We start from the raw sequence: 17,294 nt of genomic DNA, 5'->3' as shown, positions 1-17,294 counted from the left end.
CAATGCGCGCACTTGAGATAGTTCGGTCAGTGGGTGCGTGCCAGAGCCGGCAGCGCGCCTGCCAACAATTAAAGGCCCATCAAGGCCATTAAACTAACAATTGTGCTGAATTTTTCCAAGCCCGTTTAACCTAACAGTTGATGGGCAGGTGAAAAGGCCAAGCAGCTTTCGCATTTTTTAGGAAACCATCCACGGACGGGATGATGTTTCCTAAAGCAAATAAAAAGAAAGTAAAAGTTTACACCTTAATTAAAAACATGTCCCTGCTCATGTGACAGTCACATGAGGAGACATGTTTTATGACATTTTCATTTTCTTTTTTTTTTAAACAGTGCTTCATCTCCATGAGGCAGCTCTATGCCTCGGGGAGATTGAAGCGCTTTTTCGCGCATATGTGCAAAGTTCGCACCAGGCCTGCTCACCTTCCTCCTTTTCTTCCCCCCCTATCCTTAGCCCGCACAGGCAGCAATCAGAGCTACCACTCGCCTTCCATGCTGGGCGGGCCTCAATTGGCCCGCCCACGTAAAATCATGGTGCAGTGCCGATCACGGGCAGCAGTCGGCTTCCTGACCACCCCCGCCAAGCACAAAATTCTGCCCGTAGAGTACAAAGAGATCGGACCAATTAAAAGCATTGATTAGGGAGTCTGACTGCACTTGTGCAGAGCAGATGGATTTGGATAGTAATTATTAGGTGAATAAAAGCAAGTTACAGAATTGATAGGTACAGTTGGGGTGTTGCTTCTATTACCACCAGAGAGTTATACAAAAATTGGCTATGAAGATAATCGGAGTACTATTATTAGTTAACAGTGGAATTTCAAATAGTTAATATTATTGGCAGAATTGAAGTTCCTGCCACCTCTATCCTTTATCCCTGAGAATTCCTCCCTGGTGTCCAACCTTCCTATATGGATGGCAATTGCTGGACCCAAAGTTTGTTACCTTTACACTTCCTCATTTGAAAATAACCTCTTCCCTAATCACAACAGCCCCAGGTTCTCTTGTCATTCCATGCAAGTGAAATCTCTCATCCCTGGTACTGTTCTATTAAATCTCCTCTGCACCCTCATCAAGGTTTTGACACACATCCTGAAGTGTGGGGTATTTACAATTGGCCACAATACTTCAGCTAAGGCCTAACCAGTGCTTTAGAAAAGTTTGTAATAATTTCAACAGAGATACAGTGGATGCTGGAAATCTGAAATAAACATGAAATGCTGGAAATACTCAAATCTGGCTGCAGCTTTGGAGAAGAAAACAAACATTTCAGGTCAAGGTTCTGATGAAAGGTCATTGGCCTGAAGCATTGACAAGGTCACACATGGGAGACTTATAAAGAAGGCAAAGGCACATGGGATACAGGGTAATTTGATAAGGTGGATTCAAAATTGGCTTAGTTGTAGGAGGCAGAGGGTGATGACAGAAGGATGTTTTAGTGACTGGAAGCCAGTGTCCAGAGGCGTATCATAGGGATCAGTGCTGGGTTCCCTATTATTTGTCATTTATATGGACAACATAGATGACAATGTGGGGGGTAGGATTAGTAAGTTTGCGGATGACACAAAGATTGGCCAGGTGGTTAACAGTGAGGTTGAGTGTCTTGGGCTACAGGAAGATATAGACTGGATGGTCAAATGGGCAGATAAGTGGCAGATGGAATTTAAACCTGAAAAGTGTGAGGTGATATACTTTGGAAAGAGTAATTTGACAGAAGTATTCAATGAATGGCATGGCACTAGGAAGTTCTGAGGAACAATGGGACCTGGGCGTGTGTGTCCATAGATCTCTGAAGGCGGAGGGGCATGTTAGTGGGGTGGTGAAAAAGGCATATGGGACACTTGCCTTTATCATTCGAGGCATAGATTACAAAAGTAGGAAGGTCATGTTGGAGTTATATAGAACCTTGGTGAGGCTATAGCTGGAGTACTGTGTGCAGTTCTGGTTGCCACATTATAGGAAGGATGTGATTGCACTGTAGGGGGTGCAGAGGAGATTCACCAGGATGTTGCCTGGGATGAAACATTTAAGTTATGAAGAGAGGTTGGATAGACTTGGGTTATTTTCATTGGAGCAGAAAAGACTGAGGGGACAACCTGATCGAGGTATACAAGATTATGGGGGGCATGGACAGGGTGGATAGGGAGCAGCTGTTCCCCTTAGTTGAAGGGTCAGTCACAAGGGGGCATAAGATCAAGATGAGGGGCAGGAGGTTTAGGGGGGATGTGAGGAAAAACCTTTTTACCCAGAGGGTGGTGACGGTCTGGAATGCACTGCCTGGGAGGGTGGTGGAGGTGGGTTGCCTGACATTCTTTAAAAAGTACCTGGATGAGCACTTGGCACGTCATAACATTCAAGGCTACGGGCCAAGTGCTGGTAAATGGGATTAGGTAGGCAGGTCAGGTGTATCTCACGTGTCAGTGCAGACTCGATGGGCCGAAGGGCCTCTTCTGCACTGTGATTATGTGCGATTCTGTGATTGCGTTTCTCCTTCCCTCTGTAGATGCTGCCTAACCTGAGTATTTTTATTATTTATTATTTCCTTTTTGGATTTTTGTAAATGGTATCCATTCAGACTGGAGGAAGGTAGAAAGCAGTGTTCCACAGGGATCACTGTTGGGACCACTGTTATTCATTATTTACATTAATGATTTGCACTTAGGCGCAAGCATCTCTATCAAAATTTCCAGATACCGAACTAACACTTGAGGAAGAATGCAAGATAATACAAGACATTAGAAAACTTAACACTTAAGTAGCAAATCAGTTTTAACATAGGTAAATGTGAGGTGATGCACTTTGGCAGGAGTAATAAAAACATCACCTATGCTTTAGAAAATATGAAACGGATACAGGTGAACAAATCTTTAAAGGCATCAGAATTAAAAATGCTAACGAGGCACTGGGATTTATCCCTCTCAGTACAGAATTCAAAGTAGTGAAACCATGGTAAGCTTATATAGGACCCTTGTCAGGCCTCACTTAAGAGTACTATGCACCATTCTGGCTTCTATACTATGAAAAGGACATAGAAGCAGAAAGTGCACAAATGATCGACAAGGATGGTACCAGAACTGAGAGATTATAACTATTGGAAAAGATTGAACAAATTGAGACACTACTTCTTTAGAAAAGAGAAGATTTAGAGGTGACCTGATGGAGATTTTTAAAAGATGGATGGGATGTACTGAGTAGATGTCCTCTGCAGTCATTGTCGCCGAGAAACAGTTTGGGAAGAGTGTCCTCTGCAGTCACCATCGCCAGGAAGCAGTCTGGGAAGAGTGTCCTCTGCAGTCACCGTCACCGTGATGCAGTCTGGGAAGAGTGTCCTCTGCAGTCACCGTCACCATGATGCAGTCTGGGAAGAGTGTCCTCTGCAGTCACCGTCGCCGTGAAGCAGTCTGGGAAGAGTGTCCTCTGCCGTCATCGTCACCGTGAAGCAGTCTGGGAAGAGTGATCTCTGCAGTCACCGTCGCCATGAAGCAGTCTGGAAAGCGTGTCCTCTGCAGTCACCGTTGTCGTGAAGCAGTCTGGGAAGAATGTCCTCTGCAGTCACCGTCACCGTGAAGCAGTCTGGGAAGAGCGTCCTCTGCAGTCAACATTCGCTGAGTGAAGAAAAACAAAGAGTGACATCACAGGAAAACCGTAAGTTCATTGGTTGGTAAGTAACTGCTAGTTTGAACTACCTATTCTAAGTTGATTTCTGATTAAAGGTGACTACTGGGGCCCAGGATCAGAGACCTAATACTTCAGCTTCAACTCAGCAGAGAAAGTGAGTTCCAGTTGATTTTAAAAAGTATATTTTGAATCTCTATTCTAACTACTTTCAGATTAAAGGTAAATAGGAGAAATATTTTACAGATTGATAAACTAAAGACCAGTAGGAAATTTAAAAACAAATTGAATAAGTAATGTAATAAAATAGAGATGCAGAGCCAGGCGATGTGTTGTAGCTGCATGATGTGGGAGCTGGTGGACTCCATTGTGGTTCCTAGTGACCATGTCTGCAGCAAATAGTTGCTCGAGGGACTTCGGCTCAGAGTTGATGAGCTGGAGTCTGAGCTTCGGACACTGTGACACATCAGGAAGGGGGAGAGTTACCTGGACGCTGTGTTTCAGAAGACAGTCACACCCCTTAGATTAACTACCTTAATTTCGGCAGTGGTCAGGGACAGGAGGGTGTGACTATAAGTTAGGCAGGTAGAGGGATCCAGGAAGTAGCACTGCAGAAGCCTCAGCCCTTGCACTTACCCAACAGGTTCAAGATTCTTGCTCTCTGTGTGGATGAGAACGGGGACTGTAGGGAGGATGAGCAAACTAACCATAGCACTGTGATACAGAGTGCCATTCAAGTGGGAGGAGAAAAGAGAAATGTGGTTGTAATCAGGGATAATATAGTTAAGGGAATAGATACTGTTCTCTGTAGCTTGGATCGAGAGTCCTGAAGGCTGTATTGCCTACCTGGTGCCAGGGTTAAGGATATCTCATCTGGGCTGCAGAGGAACTTGGAGTGGGAGGGGAAAGATCCAGTTGTTGTGGTCCACGTAGGTACCGACGATATATGTAGAATTAGGAAAGAGGTTCTGCTGAGGGAATACAAGCAACTAGAGGCTAAATTAAAAAGCAGAACCAAAAAGGTAATAATCTCCGGATTACAGCCTGAGCCACGAGCTAATTGGCACAGGGTCAGTAAGATTAAAGAGGTAAATGCGTGCCTCAAAGATTGGTGTGGGAGAAATGGGTTCAAATTCATGGGACATTGGCACCCTTACTGGGGAGAAATGGAGCTATTCCATTCAGATGGGCTCAACATGAATCATACTGGGACCAGTGTCCTGGCAAATCACATAACTAGGGCTTTAAATTAAATGGTGGGGGGGGTTGGGGGGGGTGGTGGGGGGGGTGATGGGATGGTTCAATTGCATGGAAATATAAAAATGAGTTTAAGGAGAGGGTAAGAGTGCAGGTTAGTGATGATGCTGATTGTTACCAAAAAGTGAAAGGAAGGGATAGAGTGTGTGAATGCCATATTGCACCAAAGAATCATATAAGAGCAGGGAAAACTGACAATGGGGCAAACTTAAAGGCTTTGTATCTGAATGTGCGTAGCATTCGGAATAAAACTAATGAGTTAACAGCGCAACTAGAAATAAATAGGTATGATTTGGCAGCAATTACTGGGACATGGTTACAGGGAGAACAGATTTGGGAGTTGAATATCCAAGGGTACTCAGTGTTTCAGAAGTATGGGCAGAAAGGAAAAGGAGGTGGTGTAGCTTTGTTAATAAAGGAAGAGATCAGTGCTATAATGAGGAATGATATAGGCACTGGAGAGCAAGATGTAGAGCAGTCTGGGTAGAAATAAGAAATAGCAAGGGAAAGAAGTCCCTGGTGGGAATAATTTATAGGTCCCCAAACAGTAGTTCAGCAGTAGGGCACAGTATAAACTGGAAATACTGGCAGCATGTAAGAAAGGCACAGCAATAATCATGGGTGATTTTAATATGCACATAGACTGGACTAATCAAATTAGCAAGGGTAGCCTCGAGGGAGAGTTCATAGAGATTGTTTCTTGGAGCAATATGTTGTGGAACCAACCAGGGAGCAGGCTATTCTGGATTTGGTTTTGTGTAATGAGATGGGATTAATTAATGATATCATAGTAAAGGATCCTCTAGGGAAGAGTGATCATAGCATGATAGATTTTCAAGTACAGTTTGAGAGTGAGAAACTTGAGTCCCACACTAGTTCTAGAATTAAACAAAGGTAACTACATAGGCATGAGGGCAGATTTGGCCCTAGTGGACTGGACAGGAAGACTACAAGGTAGGACAGTTGAAGAACAGTGGCAGATATTTAAGGAGATATTCAATTTCTCCCAAGTAAAATATATTCCAAAGAGAAAGAAAGATGGTAAGAGGGGTAAAAAGCATCCATGGCTAAGCAAGGAAGTTAAAGATAACATAAAGGCAAATACTAAGGCATACCAAATTGCAAAGGTCAGTGGCAGGCTGGAAGATTGGGAAACTTTTAAAGATCAACAAAGAGTTACTAAAAAAATAATAAAAGGAGCAAAGGTAAATTATGAAAGAAAACTAGCGCAAAATGTAAAAACTAATAGCAAAAGCTTCTACAAGTATACAAAAGGAAAGAGAGTAGCTAAAGTGAATGTTGGTCCCTTGGAGGATGAGACTGGGGAGTTAATAGTGGGGAATGCAAGACGCTTAATCAATATTTTGCTTCAGTTTTCACGATGGAGGACACTAGTACCGCCCCAATAGTAACAGGTAATGCAGAGGGTATAGAGAAGGAGGATCCTACAGCAATCACCACCACTAGAGAAAAAATAATGAGCAAACAATTGGAATTAAAGGGTGACAAGTCCCCAGGATCTGATGGCCTACATCCCAGGGTCTTAAAGGAAGTGGCAGCGGAGATAGTGGATGCATTGGCTATAATACTCCAAAATTCCCTGGATTCTGGAAAGGTTCTAGTGGATTGGAAAAATAGTAATATAACGCCGTTATTCAAAAAGTTGGGGAGGCAGAAAGTAGGAAACTATAGACTAGTTAGTTTAACGCCTATCATTGGGAAATTGCTGGAATCCATTATTAAGTAATAATGAGGCATTTGGAAAGTCAAAACGCAATCCATCAGAGTCAGCATGGTTTTATGAAGAGTAAATCATGTTTGACTAATTTGCTAGAGTTCTTTGAAGAAGTGACAAGCAAAGTGGATAATAGGGATCCTGTAGATGTAGTATATCTGGACTTCCAGAAAGCCTTTGATAAAGTGCCGCACAAAAAATTAATACACAAGATAAGGTCACATGGAGTTAGGGGTAATATATTAGCTTGGATAGAGGCTTGGCTAACCAACAGAAAGTAGGGAGTCGGGATAAATGGGTCTTTTTCGCTACCTCAGAGTGCAGTGGATGTCACGACGCTGAACAAATTTAAGGAGGAGATAGACAGATTTTTAATTAGTAACAGGTTGAAAGGTTATGGGGAGCCAGCGGGAAATTGGAGTTGAGGCTGAAATGAGATCAGCCATGATCGTATTGAAAGGCAGGGCAGTCTCCAGAGGCTGAATTGCCTACTCTTGCTCCTGGTTCTTATGTTCTGGAGAGAATCCAAAACTAGGGGTGATGTATACTAGATAGTTACTGATAAATCTAATTGGGAAATGAAGAGACATTGCTTTTATCAGTGGTTCAAATGTGGAACTTGCTCCCACAGTAAATAGTTGAGACAAATAGCTTTTCTGTTTTGAAAAGGAATTTGGAGTACACAGATAAAAGGAAATTGAAAGATTACAGAAAGGCTTAAATAAGATCAATGAAATGGAAGACTCATGTGGAGTATAAACACCAGTATAGGCTACTGGACTGAAAGGCCTGTTTCTGTGTTGTTGACTCTAATATATACCTTTTGCTTCTATTTGTAAAGCCATGGAACTGCAATGTCTTTTCCCCATGCCCTGTCACCTTCAAAGATTTGTTTATGTACACCCCCTTTAAAATTGTACCTTTAAGTTTCAATTTCCAGCATTTTCTGTTTTTTATTTATCTGGTCAGGCAGCATCTGTGAAAAAAGGAACAATTAATGTTTCAATTTGATGACCTTGTATTAGAACCATTTTGCTTCACTTCTTTACAAAAATGAATCACTTCATACTTCTCTTTGTTAACTTTTTAAAATTAATTTATGGGATGTGGACTTCGCTGGCTGGGCCAGCATTTATTGCCTATCCCTAGTTGCCCTTGAGAAGGTGGTGGTGTGCTGCCACGTGTTTGCTTGTTTTACCAATCCGTGGCCTCCTGAAGTATGTTACTATCCTTCAAATTGTTTGCTATATTTGAGTTTTAAGAGTAGTGGGCCCACCATTGACCCCTGGTGGACAACACCCTACTTCTCTCCAATCTGAAAACGTAGTTCACAACTGCTCTTTCTGCTTTCTCCCCTTTATTTTTTTTTCATATTCATACACCCACTACCCCTTTAATCCCATGGGCTTCACTTTTGTTAACAAGCGCATGGTGTAGGGGGTAACATATTAGCATGGATAGAAGATTGGTTAGCTGACAGAAAGCAGAGAGCATGCATAAATGGGTCTTTTTCTGATTGGCAGGATGAGATGAGTGGACTCCCACAGGGGTCTGTTCTGGGCCCTCAACTTTTTATGATTTACATCAATGACTTAGATGAGGGGAGTGAAGATATGGTAGCTAAATTTGCAGGTGATGCAAAGCTAGGTAGGAAAGCATGTTGTGAAGAGGGCATGAGGAGGTTGCAGATGAATATATGTAGGTTGAGTGAGTGGGCAAAAATCTGGCAAATGGAGTTTAATGTGGGAAAATGTGAAATTGTTCACTTTGGCAAGAAGAACAAAAAAGCAGAGTATTACTTAAATGGAGAATGGCTGCATAATTCTGAGGTGCAGAAGGATCTAGGTGTTCTAGTACATGTCACAAAAAGTTAGTATTTAGGTACAGCAAGTGATTAAGAAGGCTAATGGAATGCTATCCTTTATTACAAGAGGGATTGAGCATAAAAGTAAGGATGCTATGCTTCAGTTATACAGGGCATTGGTTAAACCTTACCTCAAATACTGTATGCAGTTTTGGTCTCCTTATTTAAGGAAGGATATAAATGTATTGGAGGTGGTTCAAAGGAGGTTTACTAGATTGATACCTGGAATGAGTGGGTTGTCTTGTGAGGAAAAGTTGGACAGACTGGGCTTGTTTCCACTGTAAGTTTAGAAGAGTAAGGGGTGATTTGATTGAAGTATACAAGATCCTGAACAGCCTTGATAAGGTAGACATTGAAAGGATGTTTTCTCTTGTGGGTGAGTTCAGAACAAGGAGTCACTGTTTTAAAATTAGGGAACACCCTTTTAGGACAGAGATGAGGAGAAATTTTTTCTCTCCGAGGGTTGTGTGACTTTGGAACTCTCTGTCTCAGAAGGTGATGGAGGCAGGGTCATTGAATATTTTTAAGGCAGAGGTAGGCAAGGGAATCAAAGATTACCAGGGTTAGTTGGGAATGTGGAAATCAAAACACAAGATGATCAGCCATGATCTTATTGAATGGCGGAGCAGGCTCGAGGGGCCGAATGCCCTACTCCTGTTCCTATTTCCTATGTTCTAAGTCCAGTATGTGGTACATTATCAAACACATTTTGAAAGTCCATATATACATTAACTTCAATGCCCTAATTGATTCTCTCTGTTACTTCATCAAAGGACTCAAATCAAAGTAGGTCAAACGCACTTTTTAATAAATCTATGGTGACTTTATTAACAAATTTTAAAAGTGGCTATAAATTTTGGCCTGGATTATCATCGCTAAAAGTTTCCTCATCCCTGATGTTGGGCTGATTAGTTGCTGAGTTCTTCCCTCTCCAATTGGAATGGGTGTCTATTAGTAAAAGGAACATCATGCCCAAGAAGGGCCCCACGTAGTCAACGTGGAGGCGCACCCATGGCTCCCCCGGCCATTCCCAGGGGTGCAATGAAACTAAGAGGGGGTAGCTTTTGTATCTGCTGGCATTGAAGACAACTTTTGACTAGGGTTTCAATGTCCACATCCATCCCTGGCCATCACAAGTAGCTGCATGCGAGCATCTTCATCCTACTAATGCCAGGATGAGTGCCATGTAATTTGGCCAGTAATGGCCTTCACCCTCTCGAGGGCATGATAACCCCTGCTCCCCAGAGCAATATGCTGTCCCCAGGTGAGCTCATATCTGCAGTTGAAATAGGGCTTCATGTCATCAGTCTTTGGTTTGCCTGACCATCCATTCAACTGCTCCCAGACGTGAGATAAAAGTGGATCTCGGATTGTCCACTCACTGATTTATTTGGCCTGGACAGGGGAGGAATCCAAAAAGTTTATTACTAAGACAAGTTCCTGGGGAATTGGAACCTTCAAGTTATCTGGCAGGGGGAGGCAGCTTGGTGCGTCAGCATATGCGATTTGCCTTCCCAATTAGCAGCCAATATCAGTGCCTACCTCTGAATGTGAGCAGATGTGATGGGGGGGCTGGGGTATCGCCTTATCCTCCCCAAATAATCCCAGTAGAGGCTTGTGGTCGGACATAATGTGAAAATGGTGACCGTGAAGGTGTTGATGGAATTTCCGAACACCAAGACAAGCCCTCCTTCTCAATTTAAGAATATCATCGCTCTGCAGAACTGAGCGTCAGAGTCATCCAATGTGAAAGTACAGCCCCTTATCCATAAGCGCAAGTTCAAATCAATTCTTTATTTGGGTCAAAGTGGACCAGTAGGGCCGATGATCTTAACAATTGTTTTACCTTCAGAAATGCATCCTGGTGCAGAGCTTGCCAAATCAATTTATGGTTTTTCTTAAGTAATGTGTATCACAGAGCCAGTATGGTTAATAGATTTGGGAGAAATCACCCATTGTAGTTTATCATGCCTAAGAAGGCCTTTAGTTCCATAGTGTTTCTCAGAGCAGGTGCCTCGTGAATAGCCTTGACCTTTTCTTCCACGGGATGCAGGCCTCACTTCAAGTGCACACCCTCTTTTGAGAAGCGTTTCAGCACCTCCTCCAAATTAGTTCAGTGTTCCTCGTCAGTTTGTCCAGTGACTAAGACATCATCCAGATAAATGACATGGGGCAGTCCCTGAAGCAGATTTTCCATGGTACGCTAGAAAATAGCACATGCAGAGGAGATCCCAAAGGGTAGTCAAGTATATTGATACAATCCTCGTGTGTATTGATGGTCACAAATTCCCTAGAGCCTGCTTCCAAATCTACCTGCTGGTCGGCATGGCTCATGTCGAGTTTTGAATATGTGATGCCCCCTGCCAATTTCAAATATAATTCATCAACCTTTGGCATCGGGTGTCTTAAGTTTGGCCACTTGTTTACAGTTAACTCACAGTCACCGCATAAGCAAACACTTTGGTCTGGCTTCAGTACGGGTACTACGGTTGCCGTCCACTCGGAAAATTGCACTGGTTGTAAGAGACCCAACTTTTCCAGCCTGTTTATCTCGGTCTCGACCTTGTCCCATAGAGCATAAGGGACTGGTCTGACTCTGATAAATCTGGGGGTTGTTTTAAGGTCTACGTGGATTTTGGCTTGTAGCCCACAAATCCTTCCTAGCTCATCACTGAAAATGGAAGCGTACTTTTGTAACAATTCCTATACGTTTCTCATTGTGATTTGAAAAACTCGGCCCATTGCAATTTAATCTTTTTGAGCCAGTTGCGACAATTAAACTGGGGCCCGCCCCAGTTACTACTTACTATAAAGGGTAAATTTGCAGACTCATCCCATACTGCACCAGGAATTGACATATCCCTTTCACTCTTATTTCTTTGCCCATATATGTTTTTAATTTAGTGTCCGATTGTTCCAAACTTAAAGAATGGAACCCTTCATTCAAGTGTCTAAACGTATGTTCTCCTATGACATTGATGCCCTAGTATCGACCTCCATCGTGATGGGTTGATCATTGACTCTAATGACTTACCTGGATTGGCTCAGTTCTACCCACTTTCAGGTTGTATAATGAATCGATGTCAGATTCTTCTTCCCCTGGTTCTTCAACGAGACAGATTTTATGATTTTTACCTTTGTTTTTAAAATGCTGTCTCAGCCTATCTTGACAGTGCCGCATTATGTGGCCATTACGGTGGCAGAAAGAGAATTCTATATTTCTGAACTGTCGATCACCTGCAGGCTGCCTGGATGCATTTCTCTCATTAATGTTTTGGGTTTTCACTGTTGTCCTGTTGTTCTTCAATGGTCAGTCCATAGCAGACATTCCCCGTGTTTCTGGGGAGTCTGACGTTTTTTGCGCCTTTTGTTACCGGCCCTTCCCACCCTATAAGATGGACGGCACCATTTTGTGTATCTTTTATTGCATCCAAGTCTCTAACAGTGCTCTCCATGGCTGTTACCAATTCTAATGCCTTACTGAAGTCTAAACCAGGTTCAGTTAGCCATCACATTTGAATAGCATCGTCCCCGATTCCACATATCAGCCAGTCTCTCAACATGTTATTAATTGAAGTTCCAAACTCTCAATATTCTGTTAATTCTCTTAAAGCAGTTACATAACCTGTGATTGTCCCTCCTGGAAGCCTATTCCTTGAATTGAATTTAAAACACTGTATAGTGACTGAGGGCTTTGGCTTCCAGTGGTTTTTTACAATGTTTACTAACTCGTCGAAAGTCTTCGTATTGGGGGTGTTAGGTGACGTGCGGCTGTGGATCAGCCCATATATTTTGCTCCGGCATGTGAACAAAAGAATCACCCTCTTCTCGTCCCCCCCCTTGATGTTGTTAGTGGTAAAGAAGAACGCTAGGCATTTGATTTATTGAGACCAATCATCGGAAACGGGGTTGAATAGTTCAAATTGCCCAAACCGCGGCATACTTGATGACTAATGAGACTATGCTTTCAAAAAGCTTTCATGGTAGTGGCGAAGTAATGTAGCTGACTTACCGCGGATTTCTTCATTACCGTCAATTGATTCGGTTTATCCTCATCGCCAGTTTTATGTTTTCGGTTATCAGGTTCGCTTTGTCCGGTGAACGCTAGCTGCGCCCTTGATATTAACACATTAGTTAGTAGTTGAAACAATACAGGCAGAGAGACCGATTAACTGAACACTGGTAATTTATTGGAACCAAGAACAGAACACTAACACCATGTGTGCTTCTTCAATCACCTCCAGCTCTAGACCTAGTTAACCAAGAAGCCCATGCTGTGTAGCGATTGGTCAATACAGTCACATGGTCAACTAATTACATTTTCTTAAAGATACACAGCACTCCCACTTTACCACAGTTTACTAAACTAATACCTGGAATGGGTGGGTTGTGTTATGAAGAAAGATTGGACAGGCTAGGCTTGTATCCGTTGGAGTTTAGAAGGGTAAGGGGCAACTTGATTGAAAGATATAAGGTCATGAGGGGTCTTGACAGGGTGGATGTGGAGAGGATGTTTCCTCTTGTGGGAGAATCTAGAACTAGGGGTTACTGTTTAAGGAGTCACTCATTTAAGACCGAACAATTTTTTTTTCTCTCAGAGGATAGTGAGTGTTTGGAACACAGTTCTTCAAAAGGCAGTGGAAGCAGAGTCTTTGAAGCTAGAGGTAGATAGATTCTTGATAAATAAGGGGGTGAAAGCATACCTGGGGCAGGCTGGAGGTTACAGTCAGATTATTGAATGACGGAGCAGGCTCACAGGGCCGAGTGGCCGACTCCTGCTGCTAACTGTTAAGTAGTCCAATAAGGCTCTTCTTCTGAAGTTCAGATATGCCAGGCCTGTTGAGATTTTCCGGCATTTTCTGCTTTTATTTCAGATTTCCTGCATCTACAATATTTTCCTTTTATTTTGTCTCCAACCAGAGTTGGCAACCCTGGTGCGTTCAGGCCAATATAGGTAGATAGATTAACCAACAAAACAAATCAAAAACCTGGAAGGGAGCGTCCGGTTTCCCTAGTAACCCTGGTATCCCCGGCCCTCACCTCCGTACATTCACGTACTTGGATCCGCTGCGATTGGGCCAAATCTCGCACGAAGGCCCCGCCTCTCAATCCCTCGTCATCAGGCATTCGGAAGGCAGCTGGCGATTTCATTGGTTGAGGCGGTCCACTGTCTTGGAGCATGCGCATAGCTTTGCGCAAACTTGTGCGGTGGTGGTTTCGGGACGGGTGCAGCGTGAGTTCAGTGCTGCTCACATGGAGAGCGCTTTTCCATATTCTCTGTTTCCTAGTTTCTATACTCCCGGCCCCTCCATCAGCAACCCTCGGGACCTAGGGGGCTGGGGCAAGTACGAGCATGTCCAGCCGTTCTGTGTGGAGACCGGGGAGCAACAGGTGAGAGGGTTGGAACAGGATGAATTTATCTTCATGATGGCAGAAAATGCTGCAAATAGGTCAGCAGGCCAGGCAGCATCGGTGAGGAGAGAAACAGAGTTAAACATTTCAGTTAATGTTTGGAGGGGGAGGGGAGCAACATCAGTACCAACCTCAAACATGATCAGGAAGGCAATCGCCTATTTTGGTAGAAGACCTCACCATGAATAATGAATACTGTTTACTAGGTTGGAGGGAGGAACTGCAATTTACTGTCTAACCTAGGAGGAGTGTTTGGGATCCTGTGTGGTCCTATGGGAGAAGCTGAAAGGGAGCAGTTATATGGGAAGATGCCAGGGAAAGGAGAGCAAAAGGTGAACCAGAGTGTCATGAAGGGAATTTTTTTTTGGAAAACTGAGCAGGCAGGGGAAAGCCTGCTCCCTGGAAGGTTTCATGTTAGAGTTGGCGGAAGGTGAATGAAATGCAGGTGGGGTGGAAATTGAGAATAAGGGGAGGGGGCCCTATTGTGGTTCTGAGAAGGGGTAGGGAGGATGAAGGTAAAAGTACTTTAAAATTAAATTACATCAGATATTTATTTTGAGTTAATTAAAATAAAAGGCATCACTCTCAAATTTAAGATTTTACACAGGGGCTTAGGTTTAAATGTTATGATAATAAGGTGGATCTTTGCAATATTGCTGGTCAATCCTAAATGATGCAACACTAATTAGTACTGATTAACCTAAATCTTTTTGAAAAGAGAGACATGTTGTCAAAGCTTTTTGTCTTGCACTCATCAGGACAAATGTAAGAATGCCAAATTTCAAACGATCACAACAATTTATAATACAGGGGAAAAAGGCTCAGATTGGGTTGGCAAGTCGACTCTGATTAGCCGAGGTGTTGACATGGAGAAAGCAATGGGGAACCAAAGACTCCCCAAGCTCAAGTAATTCAAAATAAGGTGCAAGGCTTGAGCATGTTACTTTTGTTTGCACAGAACTGGTCCCTGCGTATGAATATAGGCATTCATATATGGAGACCCATTCCTGAATCATGATGTTTGAATATTTTCTTTATATATGCACACAACCATTGTTGCAGGAAACAGAATTGAAATGGTCAGCCCTGAAAAACCTGAAGCAAGAGAGTTGGGAACCATTGGAACCTGTTGCAGTTCCACTGCTTCCAGCCAAAACAGGTAACGCAAGATTGGTTTTAAGTTATTAGTAACCGTGTAAGTAGAAAACAAATGAGAGATCATGGGTGAAACACGTGATTATGAAAGCACTTCGCCATTTAGCTTATCTTTCCATTGCCACCACCATTATTACTGCAGAAGTTGACTGTGCAGCTTTCCACCATGTGATAAGCAGGTTATAGTGAGAATAAACACAAAACACTGCAGATGCTGAAAATCTAAAATAAAAACGAGAGTGCGACAGCAGGTCAGGCAGTATCTGGTGTAAGAAGCCGAGTTGATGTTTGAGGTTGATATCCTTTCATCGGGGCTGGAAACTGCAAGGCCACTGATCTTCAATATTAACCTTACTTGGGTAATATGTTATTTTGGCAACATAATCAATCCCCTGAAAATATGTGGCAAAAATGCTGATATTTAAACGTGAATATTTAAATAGAGGGATAGCCAAAGTGTGCGTATGTGTATATTGGGTGAGGATGGAATCAAGTGTGGCTGTGACATATCCTGTAGTTGAATAACATGGAGTTATTCATAGTATATGCTCACATGAAGAATGACCACTTAGCTATGGTACTGGGGAGTAGTGGATCTGACATAGATCATCATTTTCAGGAAAAAGGAGAGAAACATGGAGCAAGAACTTATCAACCAAACTTTACTTCCTCATCAGAGACCCCATGTTGAAATGTATTGAACAACTTAAAGCCAATGATAGCACTTGTGAATTGCCATTGCAATTAAAGGCGTAATAAATGAAAGCAGGAGTAGGCCAAGCAGCCTTTTGAGCTTGCTGCACCATTCAGTAAGATCAAGACTGAACTTTTAGATCGATTCCACTTTCCTGCCTTAACCCCCATATCCTTTGATTACCATAGTGTCCAAAAATCTATTATGAACTTGATGACTGAGAAGCCACAGCCCTCTAAAGGGATACAGTTGCGTAGTGGTAATGTCACTGGACAAGTAATCTAGAGGCCCAGGCTAATGTTTTGGGGATGTGGGTCCAAATCCCACCATGGCAGCTGGTGGAATTTGAATTCAATTAACAAAACCTGAAATTGAAAACTAGTATCAGTGATGGTGACCAGGAAGTACCTGTTGTACAAACCCATCTGGTTCACTGATGTCCTTTTCTGGCCTACTTGTGACTCCAGACCCATAGTAATGTGGTTGACTCTTAAATGCCCAGTGAAATAGTGTGGCATATCATTCAGTTCAAGGGCAATTAGGGATAAGCAACAAATGCTGGCCTTGCCAGCGACGCCAACACCCCATGAAAGAATAATAAAAACCCTGCTGAGTAAAGAAGACTGAACCTTTATCCTGAGACCATGACCGATTCTCCAGCCAGAGAACACAGCTTCTCAACATTTACCCTTTTTTTATGTTTTGAATCCAATATGCCTTTTCAAATAAAATCATATTGGACTTGAAATATTAACCCTGTTTCTGTCTCTCTTCTGTCTAGATGCTATCAGACCAGTTAAGTTTTTCCAGCACTTTCTGTTTTTATTGCCCAATTAGTTACTGGTCTGTCCATTTGCAGCCTCTTTACATCGTCTTCACGGCTTACTTTCCTAACTAGCCTTGTATCATCAACAAACTTGGATACATTACACTCAGTCACCTCATCTAAAACAATGGTATAGATTATAAATAAAAATTAAGAAAGCTTTGTCAGTTTTGGCAGGCAGAATAAAGAAAAGCATAATATCTAAAAGGTGAGAGATTTCAGAGCTCTTAGATGCAGTGTGATCTGGGTATCCTAGTGCATGAATCACAAAAGGATAGCTTGCAGCTATAGCAAGTAATTAGGAAAGCTAATAAAATGTTATAGTTTATTGTGAAGGGAATTGAATACAAGAGTAGAGAGGTTATGCTCCAGTTGTATAAGGCATCGGTGAGACCACATCTGGAATGCTGTGTTGGTCTCCTTATTTAAGGAAGGATGTAGATGCATTGGAAGCAGTTCACAGAAGGTTTACTAGATCAATACCTGGAATGGGAGCGTTGTCTAATGAGGAAAGATTGGACGGACCAAGCTTGTATCCACTGGAGTTTAGAAGAGACAACTTGATTGAAACATATAAGATCCTGAGGGATCTTGACAGGGTGGATGTGGAGAGGATCTTTCCTCTTGTGGGAGAATCTAGAAGTAAAGGTCACTGTTTAAAAATAAGGGGTCACCCATTAAGACAGAGATGAGGAAATTTTTTTTCCCTCAGATGGTCATGAGTCTTTGGAACTCTC

At 42.6% G+C, this 17,294-nt stretch overlaps 1 protein-coding gene and 1 long non-coding RNA gene across 4 annotated transcripts in view; one reads left to right on the top strand and one right to left on the bottom strand.

The window, feature by feature from the left end:
* Nucleotides 1-7,526: 7,526 nt before the first annotated feature.
* LOC121277698 lies at nucleotides 7,527-13,519 on the bottom strand. 2 transcript variants are annotated; one of them, XR_005942965.1, is made up of 3 exons: nucleotides 13,174-13,519; nucleotides 12,483-12,585; nucleotides 7,527-7,582 (listed from the first exon to the last, which is right to left on the bottom strand). It is a non-coding gene; the product is annotated as an uncharacterized LOC121277698 (long non-coding RNA). The 2 variants fall into 2 exon arrangements; XR_005942966.1 differs by lacking the exon at nucleotides 7,527-7,582 and adding an exon at nucleotides 10,575-10,673 and having other exon boundaries at nucleotides 13,174-13,506.
* Nucleotides 13,520-13,671: 152 nt separating this feature from the next.
* The window catches only part of taf1c (TATA-box binding protein associated factor, RNA polymerase I subunit C), a 36,958-nt gene continuing 33,335 nt past the window's right edge, over nucleotides 13,672-17,294 (top strand). For both annotated transcript variants that reach the window (XM_041201462.1, XM_041201454.1), the window contains exons 1-2: nucleotides 13,672-13,861; nucleotides 14,945-15,041. In XM_041201462.1, the coding sequence (XP_041057396.1) occupies nucleotides 13,724-13,861; nucleotides 14,945-15,041 (235 nt within the window). In that variant the 5' untranslated portion in view covers nucleotides 13,672-13,723. The remainder of the gene's footprint in view (nucleotides 13,862-14,944; nucleotides 15,042-17,294) is intronic.

The sequence above is a fragment of the Carcharodon carcharias genome, chromosome 1, assembly GCF_017639515.1.
Source record: "Carcharodon carcharias isolate sCarCar2 chromosome 1, sCarCar2.pri, whole genome shotgun sequence".
Lineage (NCBI taxonomy): Eukaryota > Metazoa > Chordata > Chondrichthyes > Lamniformes > Lamnidae > Carcharodon > Carcharodon carcharias.
This window is presented reverse-complemented; position numbering and strand designations above follow the sequence as displayed.